This window comes from Rhineura floridana, chromosome 5 (genome assembly GCF_030035675.1).
Source record: "Rhineura floridana isolate rRhiFlo1 chromosome 5, rRhiFlo1.hap2, whole genome shotgun sequence".
Classification (NCBI taxonomy): domain Eukaryota; kingdom Metazoa; phylum Chordata; class Lepidosauria; order Squamata; family Rhineuridae; genus Rhineura; species Rhineura floridana.
The window spans coordinates 51,807,903-51,826,531 of NC_084484.1; the positions used below are offsets into that span (position 1 = coordinate 51,807,903).

Here is an 18,629-nt window from a genome sequence, read left to right on the forward strand (position 1 = left end):
CTGGGAGCTTCCACAGCACAGGGGTTGAATACTTATGCAAGCAACATGTTTCAGTTTTTTATGTTTTTTACAAACATTTCCCAACAGAAAACCAACATCACCTTACAATAACTGATTTTGAGTTTCAGTGTTTCAAAATAAAATATCATACAGAATGAAATTACAATGTACTATTTGTAATTCAGTAAGAATTCAGTGAGAGCATTGGTCAGGGGTCTGATTACTTTTGCAAGGTGCTATCTATCTTAAGATATACTATCTTAATTATTTGAAAAAGGAGTCAGTTTCAATTTTCAGCACTTTTTAACTTGCAGTATTTGTGGCAAGTTTTATCGGATTAGTTTGAAATTTGGCACTTTCATAAATCTCATCAAGTAGATCATGTGTGCCAAGTTTTAAGTTGTTAGCCCAACAGATGCCATATATAAGCTATAGAATTTTGACCCTTACAATGATAGAATGTTCTTGCTACTTGCCTATAATTTGCAACGTTTCTGTTTGAAATTTTTTCCCTTTGTGATTAAAAAAAAGTCATTCTTATGTGCATTAGTGTTTTTGTGTGTGGTTTTTTTCCTCCCCCTCCTCAATATTATCCATACAGGTAAAGATGTGTTTGAAGCATTTTATAAAAAGGATCTGGCCAAAAGACTTCTGGTTGGAAAAAGTGCTTCAGTAGATGCTGAGAAATCTATGTTGTCTAAGCTTAAGCATGGTGAGCATTTGCAAATGGTTCCTTTGGTTACAGATTTGAGCCCGTATATAGTGAGAGATTGAAACAGAATAGTCCTTTTGAAAATTTAACTTGTATCTATGATGCACATATGTTTAAAAAAATCTCAGTGTTGGTTTGTTTTGATGCTTCGGAAGAGTTTGGTGGCTTCATGGAAGCCCAAGTTGCTGCATACATACTCTCATCTCTTTTTATTTGTTTTATATAATAGAGTGCGGTGCTGCTTTCACCAGTAAACTGGAAGGAATGTTTAAGGATATGGAACTTTCAAAAGATATTATGGTTCAGTTTAAACAGGTAAGTTTTTAACCTCAGCTGGATAGTACAGTGAATTTTCAGCAGGTTAGATATGACTGCATTCAGACATGATAAACCATTGTTGATCATGACAGGAATGAACTGCAGTGAGGCTTGGGCTTGTGTGCTTTCCTCTCCCTCGACCTCTAACACAGGCATGAGGAGAGCAGACACTTTCATTTCTTATTGACCTCAGTTTAGCATTGGATACAAAACTGTTTCATCTAAACTAATATAAGTTTGACTGCCGCTTGTTGAAACAAGTCAGTTTCTTAACCCTTGGTTTGTAGTTGGCTTGTTTTTTTAAAGATCATAGTTAAGATTGATAGGTTTGGGCAAAACTATAAACTGCAGTTAATAAAAAATGAAAGCAAAACCCTCTTAATTCTTCCTCACAGCTGTGCCAAAAGAAGAGACTGGAACATTTGCAAATATGGTCAGTTAATTTGTCTAATCCTGAAATCCATGGTAATTACCATCTTTGTAGATTACAAAGTACAGCTTCACACAGTACACAGTTAATTTAGGGATGTTTTGCCGTAAGATTTTTAATCGGTTGAATTCACCCTGACACAAGGATATCGTAGTGACTAGATCTATTAACAGAAATTTGAAGGGGTGCTCCATTAAAAAAAGTTATATAGATGCACCAAACTCTTTGATTTGAAACAAATTTAGATTATAATTTTGACAGAACATTCTTAGTCAATATGTATTCAGAATTATATTGGTATTTAATATTTCAATAGATGAAAATGCATGTCAGAATTAGAGAGTACTCCCAATCTCCACTCTAAATATCACTTTAAAACTCCTTATTTTCAGGTAGTCAGCAGCGTCACTAGGGGGGGTGCAGGGGGTGAGGACCGCAGCAGGTGACACCATCAGAGGGGGTGACACCCAGAGCTGCCCCTAGGCACCTGGAAGCCCTGCAGCGGCCATCTCGCCAGCCACTTCCTTCTTGGGGAACCTCCCGCTCTTCAGCTGCAGAGCAGTTTTCCCCCCCATCCTTCCTGGCCTGCCCACTCATCAGCTGTGAATTTTAGGCAGGAGGTTTGAATCCCCTGCCTGCTCTTGGGCTGCGTGCCTGAGTGGCTTCCCAGGAGTTGGGTTACCAGGTGTCTGATTTTCAGCTGGAGTTTCCGGTTTTAGGGGGTCCCCTCCGGGTCTCCAGCTAATTTACCTTAATCTCCGGACTTTCAGCTTCAATTTAAAAAAAACCCCTAAGTTTCTAGGTTGTCTGGTTCCCGAGATATACACCAAAACTTCAGCCCCCCCACAACTGTTTAATCTGTTTGTTAACCGATCTGTATAGCAGCTTTTAGCCAGAGCTTGGAAAAATTACTTTTTTAAACTACAGCTCCCATCAGCCCCAGCCAGCATGGCCACTGGATTGGGCTGATGGGTGTTATAGTTCCAAAAAATAACTTTTCCAAGCTCTGGCCTCTAATCCCGCCCTTTCAGGATTGTAGCCAATAAGGGGAGCCAGGCTTGTGATTTGTTGACCCAGGCAGTGCTTAGGCTTCATTACGTCAAAATGGTGGTTTTGAGGTCTTCAGTTTCAGTAAGTAAGAATATGGGTTAAAGTATTTTTCCTCTTGTGTGTAGCAGTCAGACCCTGGACTGTTGGAGAGGGCAGTGCTTTGAAAACCTTTCCAATATGAAAGCTTTAGTCCAATACTTGCTTTTCTGGGAGTAAAGGAATGCTGATCCCATGTACCTGGAGTAAATCCCATTGAATTCATTAGGACTTACATTTGAGTAGACATGGTTAGGATTGTGCTGTAAATTAATGGGACTTCTGAGTAAACATAACAAAGAATTGTATTGTGTTGTAAATCTTTCCCTTCCTCTCCAATCCTATTTTTAAAACAATTAGGCAGTTCTGCAATGACCAACTGGTTTGACAATAAACTATTATGTGGGGTGTATTTTTACGTGTGTGTGTGTGTGTGTGTGTGTGTGTGTGTGTGTGTGTGTGTGTGTGTGTGTGTGTGTGTGTGTGTGTGTGTGTGTGTGTGTGTGTGTGTGTGTGTGTGTGTGTGTGTGTGTGTGTGTGTGTGTGTGTGTGTGTGTGTGTGTGTGTGTGTGTGTGTGTGTGTGTGTGTGTGTGTGTGGAGTCTTTCCAACAACCCTGTGAGTCTTTCCAACTTCATGTGACAGGAGCTTTTCAAAGCTGAAACTTATAAAGAACTTATAAAGAACTATTTGCAATCTACCATGGGACAGTCAAGGCTTTCCAATCTTGCGATATTATCAATTTTGATGTAGTTCTTAAACGTTTTTACTTCGAATTCTATTGTTTTCTTACCGAATTTTCACTTTAACCACATGAAACTATGTAAATGTAAATACATTTAGGCTGTGCATATGATATTGTAATTTAAAGGTGTAATTTTAATTTTGCTAGTTGTTTATGTCACTACTATTGCCATTACATTCGGTGATATACGGAAATTACGATTTATGAGTAACATTAGTACAAAAAACATTACTAAGGATTCTGTATGGTCTGGTACGGGAGGAGGTCCATGGGGGTGACATCATGGGTTACCACACTGGGTGACACCAACCCTAGTGACGCCACTGCAGGTAGTTGGTGTTTTAAGAATGTATTACTCTAATGGCATGTATTAGTCATTTATTTTTGTTAGATTGATAAACTCAGTTTTGCTGTAAATATTTAGTTATGGAAATTGATTCACTGAATAAAATGAATCTTGATATAAAAATTAATGATTGGAATAATAGTAATTTTATTTATTTATTTTTCTTACCCACCTTTCCCATAAGGTCCCAGGACTCATTACATCAGTAAAAACAATGCAATTTAAAGCACAATAAAACCAACCATCAGTACGAAGTGAAAAATATTACCATTATTAGATTTCTTACTCTCCTTTCACCATATGTGGTGGACCTTTAACTCATTAGCATGACTTTAAATTATTTTCTTTCTTATTTATCTTAGTATATGCAGAATCAAAAGGACCCAGGCAATATTGATTTAACAGTAAATATACTTACCATGGGATACTGGCCCACTTATATGCCTATGGATGTTGTTCTGCCTCCAGAGGTAAGTCTTCCCCCACACCAAAGCGTTGGGACCTTTTCACTTATGGATGGATATCTGTTTGTTCTAGCCTCTGCAGGCCCACATATTGGGATTTGCACATGCACAAACCAGAGTACAGTATCTCTCAGTGATTTTCAGTGAAAAGAGAGGTGCTCCATTCTTTTAGATCAGATCTTCAGTCTTGCATGCACGTGCTGGCAGACAGGCACTTTCCCATATAGCTCAGCTTTGACTTCATAAGTGTGCCCCTGTAGATGCTAACTAGCCCCATCATAGGGCTGACCCAGGAGTGCAGGAAATGCACTGGACTCTTCCAGCATCAGTAGAAAGAGGATCACCCATGTAGTGTGTCAGAGGCCCCAAATGTGCACTGTTGAGAGGCAGGCACCTCCAAAAGACGGTATCTATAAAACATTTTCTCTTGGGATGTTGTTGCCATAAGATTAGCAAATGGAACCTGGTTTTTGTCAGGGGCTGGTGCTTGTTGCTTTTCACTGCAGTGTCCATTTTGATAGTCTACTCTGATGAAAAGCAAGCATGTTTGTGCCTCTCGCATCCACATTGACAGCCTGCTTGCATGCCAACTGTGAAACTCCAAAATCTCCCTTTGCTTGCAAGACAGAAAACCCTTTTAACACGCCACAAGACTCTTTGTTCATAGTCCAGGTGACCAAAGGCTGACCATTTGTGCTCATTAGGACATGCTAAAGATTTAATGCACATTATTGTTGTTGTTATTATTATTATTTATTACATTTGTATACCGCCCCATAGCTGAAGCCCTCCAAGAATCATGGGAACTGTAATTTACCCCCCACAGACCTGTAATTTCCAGCACCCTTAAGTTTCCAGGATTCTTTGGGTGGGGTTTGGGTGTGCTTGAAATGTGCCTCAATATTTTTAAGCTGTGTTTTTAGAATGTTTTTAACTGTTTTTAGAATGCTTTTTTCTTTTTCTTTTTCTGTTTGTGTTTGCTGCCCTGGGCTCCTTCGGGAGGAAGGGTGGGATATAAATTCAATAAATAAATAAATAAAATAATTATTTCCAGGATGGAGTAACTTTAGACTTCAGGGAACAGGCTTCATGCCTGAATGTGCTCTCATGTAAAAGCTCCCTGCATATGGAAAGCTATTATATCAGGCATGCCAAGGAAGCATGCAGACATCCAGTCACCTTGTGTGGATGCATACACACAGATACATGTCATGCAGCCTAAAGTGAAATATCCCCAGGAGCAATATGTCATGTGTTTCCGCTGAATACAGTAGTTCTGTATAAAGTGTAGGGATTCTTTGATCAAACACACCTTTCAGTATACTTAATCTACTTATCCTCACCACTTAGAACCCCTTCAGTTCTGATTTAAAGAACTTTCCAAACCAAATGTAAGATCCATGATAAGGGCAATGTATCTACACCTTTTCCAAAATTGGTCAAGGGCTGTTGACTTCTTGTCTTCTCTTATCCAGTCACATTATGGGATGTTCAAGGAGAGAGAGAAATGAATTCTGTGCTATATCCTTCAGATAGCACAATTTACATTCTGTTGCTTAGTTTCCTGCTTGTCGTTTAACTTTATATAATTGAATACCAGTGAAACATTACTTGTATTTATCTGCCATTTTTGTCTGGATTTTAGTAGAAAGGTATTAAGAGGCTGGGAAAAGCCTAAGCTTTAGACCAGACTGACTCTGTGTACAAGGGGTAGGTTGCCTGTTTTTATTTTTCTTTTCTTTCCTTGTATTATTTCAGATGGTTAAACTTCAAGAAGTATTTAAGACTTTTTATCTTGGAAAACATAGTGGTCGAAAACTTCAGTGGCAGACTAGTTTAGGACATGCTGTCCTGAAAACAGAATTTAAAGAGGTGTGTTTGACTAACTAAATATTTTTAGATTATTATTTTTTTTAATATGTATATGTAGATTAGTGACTTGGCTACTTTCTTGACATAAAAAACTTTGTGTTCTAAAGTATACTTAATTTTTCAAGCAACTTATCTATTAAGACAAATATAGAATGCTAAAGATTATTTGGTGGGGACCCCTTTCCTACGCTGAATCTTTCAGAAGCCAAAGTACTCTCAAAGAAAGGAGACATAATACAGTCCAAAATATGGATATTCCTATAGTCTACCATATATTATTTCTCTGCTGTTGGAATTGTTGAGTTTTCATGAAATTTTAAGTGTATTGTTTTATTCGTGGTTGTGCTTGTCTATTTTATAATCTGTGATTTGTTTATTTTTAATGAACAATGGTATATAAATATAAAATTAATTTTCTGTCATATACAGCCAGTAGATCTACCTGAATAAGCCATATACATTTGTTAATTGCCTTACATAACAGCAGTTCACCCTCACAGGATCTAGAAGGATTTTCAAATGTTGACAGTCAGAAATCTTTTACACTACAAATTACACAGGAGTTCATATATGAGCAGTTGTGGTCAAATTGGCTTCAAAGAGACCATGCACTGAATCTATGGAAAATAAACACTAGTGTGATGAGCATTGGGCACACATTAAGCAACATTCTGTGATATTATCAGTCCAGATACATTATACTGCAGTTCTGAGTCCAAGGTTGCTGCTGCAGGGAACGTCTACTAGCAGTCTTCATCAATAATGACCTGATTCACATGATTTTCTTCTTTATCTTTTCTCTCTGCATGAGATTATGCCTTCCTATCATGAGACTTGTCTGTCTTGCTTGTGCATCTTGCACATGAATAGGGTGCAGACATTTAAAATTACTTGCAGTCCGTTTACAGATACATTTGAGAAGAAATCAGCCATGTGCAGTGTGTATACATCCTGTTCAAATGTTATGCCCATGCATGGATGTTCAGGAGTGTCAGGTGGGATCTTGTTCCCACATGGCACACAGAGAGCTGGTAAGGGAGATTATTGTCTGAATTGGGTCAAAGTCCTCTGGAATTGTGTTCATAACTAGGGATGGGAAAATAATTTTGGAAATGGGAGCTGGGGTGAATTTTTAAAGTTCCCAGGCTAAATTTCACATTGGTTCATAATGGCTCAATACCAGTCCTGTCATGTGTCAGTTTCCTTCTTCCCACCTTTTCCCCTCTTATTGACTGGGTGGTGAGGCTAGGTGGATAAACAGCATCCAAGACTAAAGCTTCTAACTGCATCTCCTAACACGTATACCTGTATTCTAAACTGTTTCTGCTGACACAAACTTTGGAACAGTACATTTTTAAAAACTAATAATTATCCAAAAAGGCTTGGAATATTCCAAAATTAAATTGGTGAGGTTTGCCCATCATTATCCATAACCAGCATTCCTTAGATTTTGTTCAGGTAGCTGACTGCCTGGGGAGTCCACTGTGGACCAGTCAATCCCCAGAGTACAAGCCAAGGCAGAAATGGCCAGGTTTCTACATATGGCTCAGTCTTCTACTGTATGCAGATCTACTACAGAACTGTTATCTCCTCCACCCCAATCTTCATGCTGTCTGATAACATATAATATTGCTTCTTCATAGTTGAGGTCTTCAAGGAGTTTCTATCTAATATGGCCCACTGTTAAGTAAAATTGTTATTGCATATAACCCCTAAACAAAGGTGTTCATCTTTTCAGTTGTATATTTGTTTGCTAAAGTCTTAACTTGCTTTGATCCCAAGGCCAGATTTTGATCTAAAATGTGTGGTTTCAAAGAACTATATATGTCCTCCTGTGATTCCTTGAGAGATGCTATGTACTTTCCAGCTGTCCATTAGTCTCACCAGTAATGGGCAAGTTGCAGGAGATACAGTAGCTGCTTATTAGCTAGCAGAATTCTTTGGAAGTGGTCTTGACAATCAAGTCTGATTATGGAATGCCCTTTTATAATGTTGGAAAGGAACATGTTGTTGGCACATTGAAAGGAGCAGGAAATATGGGCAGGACCACTGTTCAAGCACACCATGTAGGGAAAAAAGCTTTGGAGTCGCTATGCTTCCATCACCCATTGGTATATTTGAATAGGACCAATCTGGTGGAACCTGTTCATAGGAAAGCCATCGCCACATTAACCTGCAACAATACATATTTAAATAAGTGGGGAAGTTTAAACTTTCCAGAGTTAACAATTTAGGAGAAACCAAGGATCATTTTTGGCATTCTTTAAAGAGCATTTGTAAAGAACTGTCGATGTTCTAATATATGATGCAACGTATATATATTAAAACAGTTTCAAATCTTCATGCTTATGTAGCCAAAACCACATGATCCATAAAGGAGGAGGAAGTATCAGCAGATTTGGGGTAACTCTGAGATACACACAAATACAAAAAATCTGTATGAAAAAGTCATAAAAGGGGAGGACCCTTAACAGCCCCATAAGAACTCAGTGGCATGAAATATGGAGAGACTGAGCAGGGGGGAAAGGGTGGGAAAGGGAATGGGATTAAGCAATTTGAAAGGGAGAAGGAAGAAACCAAAACACATACAATAACAGGTACAATGACAGAATAATAAACCATCCCATTGCCTGGATAAGTCATTTCATGGTTCTTACTGAGAAACTTATTTTAAAATGTCCGCTAGAACCTGGCCATAAACATCATTGGGAAAATTCAAGGTTCAAATGTATCTGGGATTGGACAACAGCATCTCTACCCCCAACATCAGGGGAGGGGCAAGCCAAACTCCAAAACAGCCCAGTGAGGACTGAGGATGTTCTTTGGGGCACAGAATGTTGACTGAATGTGAGAAAGAAAGAAATGTGGGAGAGGAATGGAATAAAGTAGTTGGAAACACAGCAACATTTTGTTGCAGGGCCATAATAAATAAGTTGCACTGTAAATGCATACAGTATTACAAAAGTATCAAGTAACTAAAATATTAATATAGCTTTCCTTTATCTTCAATAGGTATTTTAAATCAGGAACCGGACTTAAAAGTTTAGTCTAACAGTAAGATGACTGGCAAATTATAGCTTCTGTAAAATTGATTTCCTTTCTATATTCTTTTATTGCCAATAAATTGCATGAACAAAAAGGGATTTATCAACTTTGATCTGATTTTGAACACTTTTTGTATAAATTTGCCTTTCATGTAAGTCCTATAGTATTCACATCAGTGACACATCAGACAGCAAAACCCTCATTTCTCTTCCAGCCTTCAGTAGCATCAGTAGTACTCAGTCAGAATGTGACCTGGTGGACTGTAGAACCTGATCACCAATTTGGATTTGGAATATTCCACTCCAGCAAGGGGGTTTTCCCTCTATTTTCATGTTAAAATGGTAAAGCCTCGTACCATTTTTTTTTTTAAAAAATGCTTACCATTAAAAAAAACCTGCTTATTTCTAGTGTAGCTTCAAGATGAGGTAACTTGGTCTTGCTGCATGGGGCTACTTTCACAAGAGTATTTGATCTTCTGAGTCCTGAGAAAGAAAGCTACCCTTATAGAGCTATGATCTCAATGCTCCTGTGAAGAAATCGCAATTCAGCAGGGTTTGAAAGATGTACACTCAGTTTTAGGTTAACCTTAATGAGATCTTTATCATTAAGTAGAATGCAGTCTTGGCTTCAAGTCTTCTTTGATTTCCATAGTATTGTATGTGAAAGTATAAAATTGCTACACAGTTCTGGACATTAAAGAATAGCAATACCTCAGCATGAGATATCAGCAGATTTTTTGAAGTTTTTTTCAAAATCCAATCAGCCCAAGTAATTTTGAAGATGTAAAGCTCCACATGCAGATTTTCTACAAATATTTTGAGAATGTCCATTACTACAGACTTGGAATGCATTGCAGAGTTAGGGCACAATCCAAGTCCTATTTGCTCAGGGTTGGGGAGAAGGCCCCCCAACCCAGCTGAAGTGTGGCACCGCCAGGACCCTGCTGGTGCTGCTGGGGACGGTCAGCCTGATGGATGGAGAACTGGCACTAGTCCTAAACTGGAGCATTCAGGGGGCATGGCAGGGGAGGAGCCGCGGAGGGGACTTACACAACATCCAGGTCCCGCTCGGAGTGCACCCGCAGGTCCCAATCCCCACAGGAATTCCACTGGCTAATAGGGTGGCACAGTAAAAAATATTCCCATGGTGGTCTACAGGACCGCTTACTCCCCGGTAGGCCTGTTTGTGGAAGCTGGCTCTTCCCTGCTGGCTCCTGTAGCTGACGCTCAGCTGGGCTCCCAAACAGGACGTGGATGCAGCAGAGCTTCCCACGGGTAACTCCTCTGCCAGCCCACCTCCCGCCAGCTCCCCATCATTTGGATTGCGCTGCCCAATTCATTACCATTAGAGCCAAAAACATTACTTTTGGGTTACTTAAATAATGCAGTTATTGATGCTGACTAGGGAGCAGTTGTTTCTTACTGCTGCCAAAATCAAGTAGCAGCAAATTGGGGGAATATACTGCTTCATCAGTTTCAGAATGGCTTAAATAGAATTTGGAACATAGTAAATGAACATACCACAGAAGAATGAGTAATGAAAAGCAGCCAAATTTGTAGAGGGATTTTGTTTTATTTGTAATGTCTGGAAATAACAAGTTTTAGGACAATATTCAACCTCGCAACTCTTTTGCCTTATAATTATACATATAAACGATTCTTTCTACAGTAGGGCCCTGCTAATATGGCGGGTTAGGAACCAGGCCCCTGCCGTAAAGCGGAAATCACAGTAAAGCGGGGCCCCATAGACTATAATGGGCCGCGTCGCATCAAAATGGCGCGCAACAAAAAAAACCCCACCGTATTAGCGGAACAAGCGCTGTAAGAGCAGGGCTTTTCCCTAATTGAAAACCGCCACATGAACGAAGCGTTGTAAAGTGGAACGCCATAAAGCGGGGCCCTACTGTATTAGAAATATGTATGATTTATTTTTTAAATCATTTAAAAAAACATTCTAGCTGCAGATTTCTTAATATCTTGTATGTGTCAGATAAATGACTTTGGTAAAGCATAGGGGACAGCACATTTAACAGTAAAGCAAATGTGCAGGTAATGTTTTAAATGTTTTGTTTCTGTTTTAGGGTAAGAAGGAGTTCCAGGTGTCGCTCTTTCAAACCTTAGTTCTTCTAATGTTCAATGAAGGAGATGAATTCAGTTTTGAAGAAATTAAAATGGCTACTGGTATAGGTATGTAGTAGTTTTTGAGTAAACAAGCATCTTGTGGATTTAAAAATTTGATCTCATTGAATGTGATCTGATTAAAGTACAGGAGGATGACTTGTTAAAAGTCTGTCACAAGAGTTTGTTAATAGATGTAAGCATGTAATTCAGGTATCTCTTTGTAACCATGTTACTACTGGTGTTTCAAAATATATCGCACAATATATATAGCCGGCCAACAGTTTTTCCTGCAGTTGGCTATGATGTAAAGGCTGTAGTTGATCCCTGGGCTCTTAATTATCAGTCAACACTGTGAATGGAGATATCATCATGATGGCACTCTTGTTATACTCACTGAAGCTCTACAGATATAATCTGGCATATATGAGTTGTGTAGCCTGTCATTCCAAGCCCTAGATAATTTTTGTACGCATGGACATTGAGTCCTGTCCCTACAATACAGGTTGACAACATGTAATTGATGTGGTATCAATGCAGGAGGATGTATATGAATAGCTGAGAAGCTACTTTAGCATAGAACCTTATAATTAGGAAATGACTGGGATTGGCCAAATTGCCCATTTCAAAGTTCATGAGAACTTTGAGAGGCCATGTAGGCTCATGTATAGGATTGTACCCTGCCCACTAATAACATGCATTATGGGAGCTGGCAATTTCCTCATCCTCTTCTTTTCTACCCTTGACCATAGAAGCAAAGTGGAGAAGGTACATTGAGCCACAGTAGTACTTCTGTGTTTCCCTAAGTGGGTAAATGCAGGAAACTGCTATAGTTGTTGTACTTGTATATGTCGTTCTCTGTCTTCTGCTCTAGGGTAGAAGAGGGTAGGTGGACAGGAGCAGTTTGTAACTTAGATGTTCACCTAGGATATTGTTGGCTTCCCTAATCAAGTAGGTAAGTGGAAAATTTCAGGACTAAACTAGAATAATTTCTGCCTGTCCCCATCTCAACACTTTTCCAGCTCATTTCCTCCTCAGCCTGTGATTTTGTTTGTAATCTTACTGTATGACAATAATGGTAAACAGATTTCCACTGTGTGTTTGCATTTTAAACCTATTTTACAGAGGACAGTGAATTGAAAAGAACCATGCAGTCTCTAGCCTGTGGTAAAGCAAGAGTACTGAATAAAAGTCCAAGAGGCAAGGATGTAGAAGATGGAGACAAATTCACCTTTAATGATGATTTCAAGCATAAGTTGTTTAGAATCAAGATCAATCAAATCCAGATGAAAGAAACAGTATGTATTAAATGTTGACAGCTCCCTGACATAATCTGTAAATAGTGCAATGGTGATTTGCTTATCAAGAGAATTTGGGGGGAAATGCAAGAAAAAAATGTTGTAGTTTATTCTCATCTCCTAAGAGGAGTGCTTTTGTTCAGGGCTCCACCCAGTCTGGAACAAGAGCTTTTGTAGTCACGTTCTAGACTCGGAGTGGGACTGGTTTCAAGAGTGAAAAGGAAAACAAAACACTGGCATGGTTATAGATGCAACCAGTCAAATTGTAGTTCATTTGCAAGTCTGTATCTTACCTTTGTTACAGGCAGAACCCATTCTACCTTTCCTTTCTGAGAGGAAAAAGTGCATGTTACAACTGTTAGCTGACTTTTGTTTCACCCCTGCCTAATCCCCCAAACAGGTTGTACCATTGCACCAATTTCACATGCCAGTTGTTATAAATCTACAACCCACTCTTGAGTTAAAGATCTTCATTTGTGTTAGCAAGAAGCTCTGCTCCCTGGATTCCATGCTGCATCTTCTGCCAGGAGGGCAGAGTGAAGGGCTTTTGATTTCTAATTCAGATCTACTGTCTGTCTTGGTATCGTTTTGGGTGTCATGGCTATTTTATCAGCTATTTTAAAAGTTAGAACCAACATTTTCCTCTGTTTACTTCCTTGGGTCCAATTTTACGTTCTGTGTCTTTTGATAATAAATCTAACTTTGGTTTAAACTGCTGGGTTCTGGATAGATTCTGATAAATCTTACCCATATTAATGCCTTGACTTTCTTAGCCAAGTTACTGAAATTATGTGCTAATTCTCGAAGGGAGTTGGAGGCTAGTAAAATTGTAGCAGTAACTCAGTACATCAGTTATATGGCTCCCATAATACATGCAAGTCCTATTGCTCTTTAACCTAGTAGGTGTTGAACATTGATTTGTGGTATTTTAGGGTAGGTGTAGTCTCAGTGGAAAAGCTAGAGCAGCTAAACACCCTAAGTAATTAAAATAGGTAATGTTGCTTACTGAGTGACCAGGTGGAGTGGCAGAGTGTATTGTATTGTATTAGTTTATTGCATTACAGCCATAGGCCATTGCAATGGCATGCAGATAAAAGGTAAGACTTAAAACTAAACAAAAGAGTACATAGTACATAAGATTTAGGGAGATACATGATGCACAAAATTTGGTATATTACACAAGAGGCCGCAAGGCAAGCAGAAAGACTCTTTCCTGCTTTATGTCGGAACGGTTTTTGCGTATGCGGCTCTCGGTTTCTTAGCTGCAAAGGCAAAGTTAGCTACGGCCAGTGTAATGTAGCTAGTTGTGTCACCCAGAAGGATGTTAACTAATTCCCCGGGGTGCCCACCCCCGTGAGAGTTTATAATTGAAGCTAAAAATTTTCTTCTGGGGTCATCATATAAAGGGCAATGCAGCATATAATGAATGATGTCCTCAACTGCCCCACAGCCTAAAATACAAAGCCGCTGAGAGTGGGGTATCTTCTGGTATCGCCCTTCCAGGAAAGCTGAGGGCATTGTTTTGAACCGAAGTTCCGTAAAAGCTTTCCGGGGGGGGGGGGCGTGATTGTCTCAAAATATTGACAGAGAACATGGTTTGGCTTAAAGTCTGGGTACCATGGAGAGAAGGGGGAGGTAGCAATCATGGCCCTGTCTTGGTTTGCATCCAGATCAAAAACTCGATTCCGGAGCGCAATGGGAGGGAGAGTTAGTAAATCCTCCCCGTTGAGTTCCTATGCGGCCAAAAGGGCTTGGTAGCATTGGCTCTCCAGTTTAAGCTGCTCCTGCCAGCAGAGCCTGGCTATGGTGGCATCATCCTTTAAAAGGGTTTTGCGCCAGAATCTCAATGTGGCCAAATCAGCTCTGGCCGACAAGGAGGGGAGGCCTAGCTCGGCTCTCACGTGGGCTGAGGGGAGTGGCAGAGTGAGAGATTTTCCAAAGAATTCCATGGACATCAAAAGCACTTTTTTCCTTGCTCTCCTGAAACCTTCCCCACTGTGCCATATACTTCCAAAGGGCTCGAGTATGGGGCTGGTAAACAACTATATTCACTTTCAAAAAGGGAATTAAGCCAAATTTGTTAGTTTCACATTTATGTTTGTCAAGTTTGGGGAAACCAAAAAAGGCTCATCAAAGCATAAACAGAAGTGTGGGTTTTTTCATTATTTTATCTGTAAGTAACCCTATTTATTCAGATTTTATTCCACTAATATTTTTATTTTATTTATTAATTAAATTTATATCTCGCCCTTCCTCCCAGAAGGAGCCCAGGGTGACCAATCTATTTCTCTTTCCACTTTCTTTTTAAATGTCTGTGAAAGCTTGTTTTCTCCTCTACCACCACCCCAGCAAAAATGTGCTTTTACCAGAAAGTTGACCTGACTTGCTACTTGAAAAGTTATGATGTTATAATAAGTAATAGAGGACAGTTCCTCTGTCTGTGTGTAATTTATCTATCTTTTGGTCCTTTCTCTCCATAATATCCATTTACTATAATTAACCAGGCAAAGAATATCTGTGTCTGCATGCACATACATGTGTGCACATGTGTGTTTGAGAGGGGGGGTAATCGATGCTCATCTTTTGTACTTGCTGTGTAGGTTGAGGAACAAGCCAGCACAACTGAAAGGGTGTTTCAAGACAGGCAGTATCAGATTGACGCTGCTATAGTACGAATAATGAAGATGAGGAAGATACTTAGTCACAATCTTCTAGTTTCAGAGTTATATAACCAGCTAAAATTTCCAGTAAAGGTGAGTGAAATATTAACATCCTTACCCCCTCCAAAATCAGCAACAAAAAAGGCATATTTAATAGGAAAAATTGTACAGACATTTATTTATTCATTAAATTTATATCCCATCCTTCCTCTCAATGGAGCCCATGGCGGCAAACACAACAGTAATAAAAACATTTTTAAAAACATTCTATTAAGAGTTAAAAACATTCAACCAGTGATTTCAGAGTTCCCTGGAACAGCATCTGTCAGCCATCAAATACCTGGGTAAACAGGAATGTTTTTAAATTCCTCCTGTCAATGATAGTAAAGTTACTGAAAACACAGAATACAGTATCATTTTCAGAGATTTGTCTGTCTGTATATTGTATTTTCTTTCCTTTCTCCTTACATTGTGTTGAACTGTGTCAACGTACTCTCTCATTACAGCCTGGAGATCTGAAAAAGCGGATTGAATCTCTCATAGACAGAGACTATATGGAGAGAGACAAAGATAACCCTAATCAATACCACTACGTTGCATGATGATGAGGAAACTGTTTTTATAAAACAGAAGGACACTAGCTTCCCAACAATGGATACTTGTATTGTTCCCAAACCTTAGTTTTAGCGGAACTGGGACTGATAATCATTAATCAGCTGCACGTACTGCTGATACATGAAACATCCTTGCCTAGAATCTGTGGTCGTATTCAAATACATAATTATTTTTAGATCTGCTTTTGGAATTTCTTTGGAATTCTGTTCAAAATTTATTTGGTAGTTGGAGTGAATGGTAACAGTCCTCTGTATCATCTGATTCTTTGGCCTGAAGAAATTAGTTGTTTGTGTTTGACAGCACATCATAAAAAAATTTATGCTGCATTTTTTAGCTTCAAGAATTATTTGAGTTTCTTTGAAAAACTTTATTGGAGAGCAGTCGGTGGTCTCAGAGTACACTGATTTTTTAACTATGCACCATGAATGCTAGTATTTCTATTTGATTTTTTTATTTCAAATCTTTCTAAACTTTATCTCTGTTTAGATAGAGCAAGTGTCAAGAGGGTAACTACATATAAAACATGTATAGTTCAGCTTTCTAATTAGCTCAGATATTAATTGATGAAATATATTGTCTTCTCGGCCACATGAAGGCGAAGCAAATAAGCACTTTCTTGCTCCAGGATAATTGTTAACAACTCTCGCGTAAAAGAAGAAAAAAAAAACTACAGGATAGTCTAGTTTTACTCTTAACAGTTGCACACAGGGTAATTACAGTGGCACGTTCTTAGAACATTTAAAAGTATTTTTGAAAGGCTTTCTAGCCCTGTTATGAGAACACTGGACAATCCAGTACCTCTCCAGATCCCCCATATTTGCTGAAACATGCACATGAGAAACTATTTCTGTCACAGTGGCTTCTTTCCCTTGTGTCCAAAACTGTGCATACATATGCAGAATTTCTCATGGACTTTCTGCATGAAGCAGAATCATTGGATTGTTCCCATAGTTTTTATCTTGACAGATGAAGTAGCTTGTTTCATATCATTTATATGGAAGTTGACTGGACTTTGGAAAAAGAAAGCTACATTAACTTGATAGTTGAAACTACTGGTTTTATAGGATATGCATAATGATGTACATTTAAAAGAAGCCAAAAGAGAATTTGACCTTTTGTGTCATTAATGTTAGTAATACTTTTTTTGCAAAGCATTTTAAAGATAACTTGGTTTATTATATAAATTCCCTTGTATTATTTTGACTTCTGCAAATTAAATCCTCCTTTCTCATCTGTATTATTATCTGTAAGTGTTGCATTCATTGGATTTTCCTTCCTATTTTCCTGTTTTTTGAAAAACTTAAATCTAAACAAATATAAAATACTATTTAATATAGAAGCAACTTTTTAATTGGAATTTTACTTAAAGCGGATCTTACACATATTAACTTCTTAGCCACTGTATGAATGTGACAATCTATTTTCTATCTGTAATAGTGTGACATATTGGGTCTGTCAGATGTTAGTAAAATTGCCCTGATAATGCTAACCTTTATTTTAAAAAGAGAAATACAACTTATAGAAGTATTTTAAAAAGACAGAACCTTCATGAGGATTTATATGAAGGATTAGTTCAATGTTTCTGTATTTTATAAAGTACATCCTCATTTTTCTTTTTCTTGCCTCTAGTACTGCTTTATTTCTGCAACTAAGGGCGCAATGCAATTTACACCAGGCTGAAGGGAGTTGGATATGGCTGAACCGGCTGGGTCCCAGCTCAGTGGGCTGCACCGTCAGAAGCCCCTTCTCCTAGCTCAGGTGCGGCAGGGCTGGGACCCAGCCCGCTCAGCCAGGGGTCTGCCAGGGAAGTCCAGTCCAGCGGAAGGGGAGCCAGTGGAAGGCCTGAAAAAGGAGCATTCCAGGGGTGTGTCAGAGGAGAGGCTGAGGGGGGACTTACCTGATATCCAGGTCCCATTCAGCTCCCTCCTGTGGCCCTCTATCGTGGCAGCAAGTACACCAGAAAAAGGGGTGGCAGAAGGAAACATGTATTTTCTTTCTTTCCGCCACACCCTCCTAGTGCAGCCAGTGTCCTCCACTCTGAGAGGCCTCTAAGCGGCAGCTACATGTGGGTGGCCCCTTTTGCCAGCTCTGCCTTTGCCAACTTTGCTCTTACCAGCCTCCAATGAAATGGATTGCTCTCTACGTACTTGTTCAGATTTGATGTTTACACAGAAGACTATTAACAAGGACATGAGCAATGTCTCTGGGTTGCAATAAGTGTAGCTACAGAGTTATTTACACCGTGGAAAGCAATATAACTAACTGAAAGAACATTTAGTAGTTATCAGGATCACAGAGACTCACATTTACAAGTCAAAACTACTGATTTGGATTAATTTTTTTCAACACAACTGTAGAGAGAGGTGAAAATCTGAAAAACTACATTTGGGTAGAGAACACAACAGATCTAACCAGAAAATCTAAGAGAAAATCACCACAGAAGTTCTAAACTAGCAAACTCAACTTTATGGGCATGGTAGCACTCAGATCACAAAAATAATGTACTTGTTGCAATTGCAAAGTAGTAAGAAAGGTAGCACACAGTACACCCGTTCTTTTGTCAGATACATTATATTTCCTATGTGTAGTTTGAAAGACTTGTGCATACTTTGCCTAGCAATAAAAATTAAATTATGTTTTATAAAATGCATGTTATCAAAACTACACTTTTTAATAAAAATGTGGTAATCTTTCCAAAGTTGTTACTAGTTTACACCTGTTTTTGCTTGCCCCACACTGATGGCCTTAAGGTGGGTTAGAGATTTACTGTCTTCCAGGATTCTGTGCCTGGTCGTTAGGGATGAGGCAACTGTATTGCTGTTTTCCTTATGGAGATATAAAGCAAAACATTCAAGCTGGATTACTCTACCCAGTTGTCAGTCAAGGAATGGAGGTATGCTGTAAGAAAACTGTAGCTGCCTC

At 39.0% G+C, this 18,629-nt stretch overlaps 1 protein-coding gene across 3 annotated transcripts in view; it reads left to right on the forward strand.

Annotated features, from left to right (window-relative positions):
- CUL4A (cullin 4A) overlaps positions 1-16,944 on the forward strand; it is a 58,113-nt gene extending 41,169 nt beyond the window's left edge. For 2 of the 3 annotated variants that reach the window (XM_061626679.1, XM_061626681.1), the window contains 8 exons: positions 602-712; positions 942-1,027; positions 3,999-4,106; positions 5,859-5,972; positions 11,098-11,203; positions 12,260-12,432; positions 15,033-15,185; positions 15,599-16,944. In XM_061626679.1, the coding sequence (XP_061482663.1) occupies positions 602-712; positions 942-1,027; positions 3,999-4,106; positions 5,859-5,972; positions 11,098-11,203; positions 12,260-12,432; positions 15,033-15,185; positions 15,599-15,694 (947 nt within the window). In that variant the 3' untranslated portion in view covers positions 15,695-16,944. Of the gene's footprint in view, positions 1-601; positions 713-941; positions 1,028-3,998; positions 4,107-5,858; positions 5,973-11,097; positions 11,204-12,259; positions 12,433-15,032; positions 15,186-15,598 lie in introns of those variants that run through there. The other variant, XM_061626682.1, reaches the window with a different exon arrangement.
- The last annotated feature ends 1,685 nt before the right edge of the window (positions 16,945-18,629 follow it).